A 7,333-nucleotide genomic window follows, 5' to 3' on the forward strand; every position below is an offset into this window, starting at 1 on the left:
GCTCATGACAGCAATGACATGACATCAAATTATGAATCCTCTTTATAATTCCATTTGATGAATCATCTAAACAATCAAAGACCTGCCTCTGTTTTTATAGCTGTATGGGAAACTGTTCGTTTTGAATAATATAAACGCTGACTCTGGCAGGTAGGTGGGGTTTAACGGGGCTGATTATTTACGGTACTTTTTGTAGCAGCAGAGCTCTCCGGGATGGCATAAGAGTGGCTATTACTACGGGAGGAGAAAGCCTACCGACCAAACAAAAGACAGAGCCTCGTGGTCTCGTTCCATCGGCGATGGCACAGCTAGAGGTGTTTTTGTTCACGGCTCTAGCTCGCATTTCGTCTGGGAAATCAGCTTCCTTTATTGGCTAATCCTGACCGGTACATCAACCGACACCTCCAACTATGGATAGCATTGAAGTTCCACCTTGTGTGTTTCTGCGTCAAGACAATAAGAAGTAAGAGAAAAACATCACGGACGACTGTGGGCTATTCTCCATTCCGGACTGATCCCCATCTATAGAGCGGGTCATTGAGAAATGCAGAAGTCAACGGATTTTTACCCGAAATAGATTTTGATAGACTATTTTGTTTCAATCCTCGGCTGCAATATTCAGGATATTCCATTGGTTGACGTGTAAAGGGCATGGACACAATGTTTATTATCCACTGTCTACGCAAATTATGTTTCAGCTACCATAAATTATCCCTGTAGTTAGAATATATGTCTTCGTGCTCTCTATTTTGCAATTAACGGCCTGGGATGATATAACTGCAGTTTAGAGGATTGCTTTGCGCTGCTAGGAATAGTGCTCTGCTGTAGTTAAGCTCTTTTTAACAGAGAAAGGCCTGTCGGGATAGACGCTACGCAGATCGCCTATAGGCTTTCAGAAATACCCTTTTGTTCATTTTGACAACAAACCGATATATATATATATAAAATCAAATGTAATTCATATAAACGCAAGTAACCTATTCTGAGCTGCAGTGTACAGTTGTAGGCTATAAGGTGGAATCATCTACCCACTGCACTAGCAAGGTGACAGTAGAGTAGGGTTGCAGTGTGAGTGGAGTTCTCTGTGACAGAAGGACAACAACTATGGCTCTGCCAGATAACACCCCAGGCATTCCCGTAGTGGAGGAAGTCATCTTCCCTGAGATAGTAGAGCTGAACGTGGGCGGCCAGGTGTACATCACCCGCTACTCAACCCTCATCAGTGTACCAGACTCTCTCCTGTGGGAGATGTTTAGCAGGAAAACCACCAAAGGTCTGGCGAGGGACACCAAGGGCCGTTTCTTCCTGGACCGGGATGGTTTCCTGTTCCGGTATATTCTGGACTACATGAGAGATCAGCAGCTGGTGCTCCCTGACCACTTCCCAGAGCGGGGACGCCTGCAGCGGGAGGCTGAGTTCTTCAACCTACCTGAGCTCATAAAGATCCTGGCGCCCAAACTCAGCAAGCAGAACTCGCTGGGTGACGAGGGGTGTCAGAGCGACCCGGAGGACACCTCGCCGGGCATCGACACCGGGCGCAACCTAGCCTCGCTGGGCACTGCCACTGCCTGCGCCAGCCTGGTCCCCAGTGGAGACGGTAAGCGCTCGGGATTCATCACCATCGGTTATCGCGGCTCCTATACTTTGGGGCGCGACAGTCAGTCCGACGCCAAGTTCAGACGTGTTGCTCGCATTATGGTCTGTGGCAAGACGTCGCTGGCTAAAGAGGTGTTTGGGGAGACGCTCAACGAGAGCCGTGACCCGGACCGACCCCCAGAGCGCTACACGTCACGCTACTACCTCAAATTCACCTTCCTGGAGCAGGCCTTTGACAAGCTGGCAGACGCCGGGTTTCACATGGTGGCCTGTAACTCCACGGGGACCTGCGCCTTCGCTCACGAGCAGACGGACGACAAGATCTGGACCAGCTACACTGAATACGTGTTCTACCGTGAGTGAGACCATCATCAGCCCTGGCCCCGGGCCCCCAAGTGCTCCCCAGCCTCCAGCCCCTCTCCCGTTGCCTTCCTGGATCCAGCCCTGGGTCCTCTTGCCTCCTGGACCCCAGCCTCCAGCCCTCCCTAGTTCTTTGACTCCCCTTTGTGCTCCCTAGCCTCCAGTCCTTTGCTCCAACCACCAAGTTCCCCCCCCCCACTCTCCCAGCCTCCAGCACTTGGATTCCTGCCTCAAGCCTCCCTGCCTCAAGCCCCCTGGCCCCCAGCCTCATGGGCCCCTGCCTCAAGCCCCCTGGACCCCAGCCCCATGGGCCCCTGCCTCAAGCCCCCTGGACCCCAGCCCCATGGGCCCCTGCCTCAAGCCCCCTGGCCCCCAGCCCCATGGGCCCCAGCCCCATGGGCCCCTGCCTCAAGCCCCCTGGCCCCCAGCCCCATGGGCCCCTGCCTCAAGCCCCCTGGCCCCCAGTCCCATGGGCTCCTGCCTCAAGTCCCCTGGCCCCCAGCCCCATGGGCCCCTGCCTCAAGCCCCCTGGACCCCAGCCCCATGGGCCACGGCCCCCTGCTTCAAACCCCCCTCCTCCATATTTCTTTCTGACCCATCAGCTGCCTTCCTTACCGCCTCTGCTGTCCCCTCTCCTGATCCTTCTATAAACGGACTATCGCCCCCTCAAGCCTCCACACCAAGCCCCAGAGACCCAACTGCCTCCCCCCTCCACCCTCCATGTACTGTCTCCTTCTCCTGTATATAGTATCTGCCTCAGTGAAGCACAATGCTGTGTGTAAAATAGCTTATTTAGTCCAGTTCAAGCCCTTCCTGGTCTGTGTTTAACTAATTGCAGAACTCAGAGAGAAGGCTGGAGGGGCCTATTGGAAAAGAGCTTAGCCTGAAGTGGCCCCTGGTCGGTACTATTTTGTTCTGAATCAAGCCTCTGCTGTTGCTTACTCCAGCAGATCAGACTCCTCTCTTCTCCCTCCTACTCCTCAGAACAAAAAATGTCCGATTAATGTGACATCTAAGCAGCCTAGAGGAATGAGCGAGAGAGTGGCCAGCCCGGACACAAGCAAGAACAAAGTGTTACACAAACGGAAGTCTTTCACTTCCATTCCTCCTTCTCCTACTTCTTATTTCCATTATGATATGTCTGTGACCAAACTGTTGGGAAAGGACCGTTCAGTTCTACTATTCAAATGATTTAACATATCCCCCCCCCAAGGTCGTGGAAAGGGAATAATACCTTTAGCTTTGAAGTCTCTGCTTGTGAAGACAACTAGCTAACATGATGCTATCTTGTCTCACAAAAAGCACATTGTACTCCTTATAAGGGAAAAGAGCGCCTATATGGACCAATAGCATCCTCTCATGTTGTTTATGTGTGTCTTCTTCAGGACAAACCAGTTCTTTGCATTCTAGAAAAACAACGCTTTTCTTGTACGAGAGTCAAAACCAACAAACAAGGAAAGAAAACGTTGAGAAAAGAATGACTCAACTCAACTCAAAAAGATCAAGTTGTGTATTTGACTGCAGAAAGAGAAAAACAACCAGGGGTTTAAGGGGTTTAAGGGGTTTAAGTGCAGGGTGAGGGTTTGTCTGAAATGGCACCCTATCCTCTATGTAGTGCACTACATTGACCAAAGTCCTCTGTAGGCCCTGCTCAAAAAAAGTGTGCTACATAAGGAATAGGGGTGCTTGATGAAGTGTGTTTATTGATTGTGTGACGGAGTGTTGACTATTCTAATCGCCCATGCCTGGAAGACCAGAGGAGATGTGAAGTGTTACATCACAATGTCCATAAAACCTCTCCTTCTACTCCTCCTCCTTTCTTCTTCCTTCTTCTATTCCTCCTCCTCCTCTTCCCCCTCTTCTTCTTCCTCCTCCTCCTCCCCCTCTTCCTCCTCTTCCTCCTCTTCCCCCTCTTCCTCCTCCTCTTCCCCCTCTTCTTCCTCCTCCTCTCATCTTGTTTTTTACACTGCCATTCTGTTTTTACTTTCTTCATTGAAGAACATTTGACAGGGATACTTTTATTTATTTATTTAATTTTACCTTTATTTAACCAGGCAAGTCAGTTAGGAAACAAATTCTTATTTTCAATGACGGCCTAGGAACAGTGGGTTAACTGCCTGTTCAGGGGCAGAACGACAGATTAGTTCCATGTCAGCTCGGGGGTTTGAACTTGCAACCTTCCGGTTACTAGTCCAACACTCTAACCACTAGGCTACCCTGCCGTCCCAATACGAGTGTTATTGAATGCCCACAGCGTTTGGCTCTTAGCCCTCTTCTGAAACTGTGGATTCTTTTTCTCATTGGAGTGTGTTTTTTTCAGCTATCTATCCCAAGCTCTTGTATTCAGATCAGTAATCCAGTTTTAAGCTCTTTCATATTTGATGATAGCTCTCATTGACTGTAATGTGTATACCCGTGAGAAGGAGAAAGGATTACGCCATAGCCAACCAAAGAACGATATTCTCTGAAAGCTGTAGCAGCTAAACAACAGTACAGGACAGAGATGTTTTCTGGGGAATGTTGTAATACAATCGATTCCTGATAAGTACACCTCTTACAAGTGCAAAATCACTGGTTAGTGCATGTTGTCATTACAGTTATAACAGTTGTATATCAGGAGGTGAATGTAGTTGGACTGAACAGTAATTGTAATCACAGCAACTATAACCACAGTAACAGTAGACAGTGTGTGAATGGTCAGGTTAAGGTTAAGAGGTTAAGAGGGGTTAAATGTTTAGAGGAGTTAAGCATGGTTAAAAGTTAAGAGGGGTTAAGACAGGGTTAAAGGTTAAGAGGGGTTAAGTGGTAAGGGTCATTATAAGGTATACCCTCAGGGCAAGTCTGCATATCAACAACAACGTTACAATTTGAACTTTCAGTGCCTCAGTAGGTAAAATAAAGCTTAGAATCATCTCCAAATACCAAGGAAACTAAACTTGTACCAGTAATAATCAATGGATCAACTAGTAATGTGACTCGTAAATGACAGAATATTCTCCCTGATAAAGAAACTTTCTTTGCGGTTTGGAAGACAGAGTGATTTTAATTTGAGTGAAGGTGTAAAGAAGGCATTCTGAATGCCTGACGGATGATAAATGTTTTCTTGGATATCGCTAGAGTATGATAGCACATTCTTTGAGAATGATAGCACATTCTTTGAGAATGATAGCACATTCTTTGAGAATGATAGCACATTCTTTGAGAATGATAGCACATTCTTCGAGTATGATAGCACATTCTTTGAGTGTGATAGCACATTCTTATAGTATGATAGCACAGTCTTAGAGTGTGATAGCACATTCTTAGAGTATGATAGCACATTCTTAGAGTATGATAGCACATTCTTAGAGTATGATAGCACATTCTTAGAGTATGATAGCACATTCTTAGAGTATGATAGCACATTCTTCGAGTATGATAGCACATTCTTAGAGTATGATAGCACATTCTTAGAGTATGATAGCACATTCTTAGAGTACGATAGCACATTCTTTGAGTATGACAGCACATTCTTTGAGTATGATAGCACATTCTTCGAGTATGATAGCACATTCTTCGAGTATGATAGCACATTCTTCGAGTATGATAGCACATTCTTAGAGTATGATAGCACATTCTTAGAGTATGATAGCACATTCTTAGAGTATGATAGCTATGATAGTACATTCTTCGAGTATGATAGCACATTCTTAGTGTATGATAGCACATTCTTAGAGTATGATAGCACAATCTTCGAGTATGATAGCACATTCTTCGAGTATGATAGCACATTCTTAGTGTATGATAGCACATTCTTTGAGTATGATAGTACATTCTTCGAGTATGATAGCACATTCTTCGAGTACGATAGCACATTCTTAGAGTATGATAGCACATTCGTAGAGTATGATAGCACATTCGTAGAGTATGATAGCACATTCTTAGAGTATGATAGCACATTCTTAGAGTATGATAGCACATTCTTAGAGTATGATAGCACATTCTTAGAGTATGATAACACATTCTTAGAGTATGATATGAAATGAATTGTCATTGTCAGCTTCAGTATCAATGTCACAAGTCAAACATAGACCAAACGTCAATGGAGAAAACATCTTAGTTGTTCAGTAGGTACACCGTACACCCTGAAGAAAACACTGGTTGTTCAGTAGGTACACCCTGAAGAAAACACTGGTTGTTCAGTAGGTACACCGTACACCCTGAAGAAAACACTGGTTGTTCAGTAGGTACACCGTACACCCTGAAGAAAACACTGGTTGTTCAGTAGGTACACCGTACACCCTGAAGAAAACACTGGTTGTTCAGTAGGTACACCCTGAAGAAAACACTGGTTGTTCAGTAGGTACACCGTACACCCTGAAGAAAACACTGGTTGTTCAGTAGGTACACCGTACACCCTGAAGAAAACACTGGTTGTTCAGTAGGTACACCGTACACCCTGAAGAAAACACTGGTTGTTCAGTAGGTACACCGTACACCCTGAAGAAAACACTGGTTGTTCAGTAGGTACACCGTACACCCTGAAGAAAACACTGGTTGTTCAGTAGGTACACCGTACACCCTGAAGAAAACACTGGTTGTTCAGTAGGTACACCGTACACCCTGAAGAAAACACTGGTTGTTCAGTAGGTACACCGTACACCCTGAAGAAAACACTGGTTGCTCAGTAGGTACACCGTACATCCTGAAGAAAACACTGGTTGCTATACCTATTACATGTTGTGGGAACATGATTAGTGTGAGTCTTTCTTTCTTTTTGCTTTTATTTCTACTCTCCGTTAGTCAGAACCTCTACAAGGCATTTTGGGCGTCAGCTTATGTCTTTTGTTATACAGCAGACGAAAGGAAAATGTCATCTGTCAATTCAAATGTGTTTTTTATCGTCTGCTACAGTTGCATTGTACGTCCGTTTTGAATGATTGATTAACTAACCTGGTAAAGTAGGGTGACATACTACAGGAGAGTTGTGTACGCTCTCATTTACATTATTATTGTAACCTGAAATTGTTAAAAGAACATACAAATATTTCACAAGTAAACTGTTCATTTGTTTTTACTGAAGACACCACAAGCCTATAAAAGTAACTGTATACTTCCAAGACTTTCCACCTCTCTGCTCTCTTTCTCTCTGCTCTTTCTCTATCTCTGTCTCTCTCTTTCCACCTCTCTCTGCTCTCTTTCTCTCTCTGCTCTTTCTCTATCTCTGTCTCTGTCTCTCTCTTTCCACCTCTTTCTGCTCTCTTTCTCTCTCTGCTCTTTCTCTATCTCTGTCTCTGTCTCTCTCTTTCCACCTCTCTCTGCTCTCTTTCTCTCTCTGCTCTTTCTCTATCTCTGTCTCTGTCTCTCTCTTTCCACCTCTCTCTGTCTCTCTATCTTT

At 45.5% G+C, this 7,333-nt stretch overlaps 1 protein-coding gene across 12 annotated transcripts; it reads left to right on the forward strand.

Moving 5' to 3' along the window:
* The first annotated feature begins 212 nt into the window (after positions 1-212).
* On the forward strand, positions 213-6,990 carry kctd12b (potassium channel tetramerisation domain containing 12b). 12 transcript variants are annotated; one of them, XM_052515834.1, is made up of 3 exons: positions 213-6,073; positions 6,108-6,182; positions 6,627-6,990. In XM_052515834.1, exon 1 carries the CDS (start codon positions 1,105-1,107, stop codon positions 1,957-1,959), a length of 855 nt encoding a protein of 284 aa, XP_052371794.1. In that variant the 5' UTR covers positions 213-1,104; the 3' UTR covers positions 1,960-6,073; positions 6,108-6,182; positions 6,627-6,990. The 12 variants fall into 12 exon arrangements, with proteins under 12 accessions (XP_052371794.1, XP_052371753.1, XP_052371764.1 ...); XM_052515793.1 differs by lacking the exon at positions 6,627-6,990 and adding an exon at positions 6,265-6,550 and having other exon boundaries at positions 6,108-6,230; XM_052515804.1 differs by lacking the exon at positions 6,627-6,990 and adding an exon at positions 6,265-6,550 and having other exon boundaries at positions 6,108-6,189.
* The last annotated feature ends 343 nt before the right edge of the window (positions 6,991-7,333 follow it).

The sequence above is a fragment of the Oncorhynchus keta genome, chromosome 4 (genome assembly GCF_023373465.1).
Source record: "Oncorhynchus keta strain PuntledgeMale-10-30-2019 chromosome 4, Oket_V2, whole genome shotgun sequence".
Taxonomy (NCBI): Eukaryota; Metazoa; Chordata; class Actinopteri; order Salmoniformes; family Salmonidae; genus Oncorhynchus; species Oncorhynchus keta.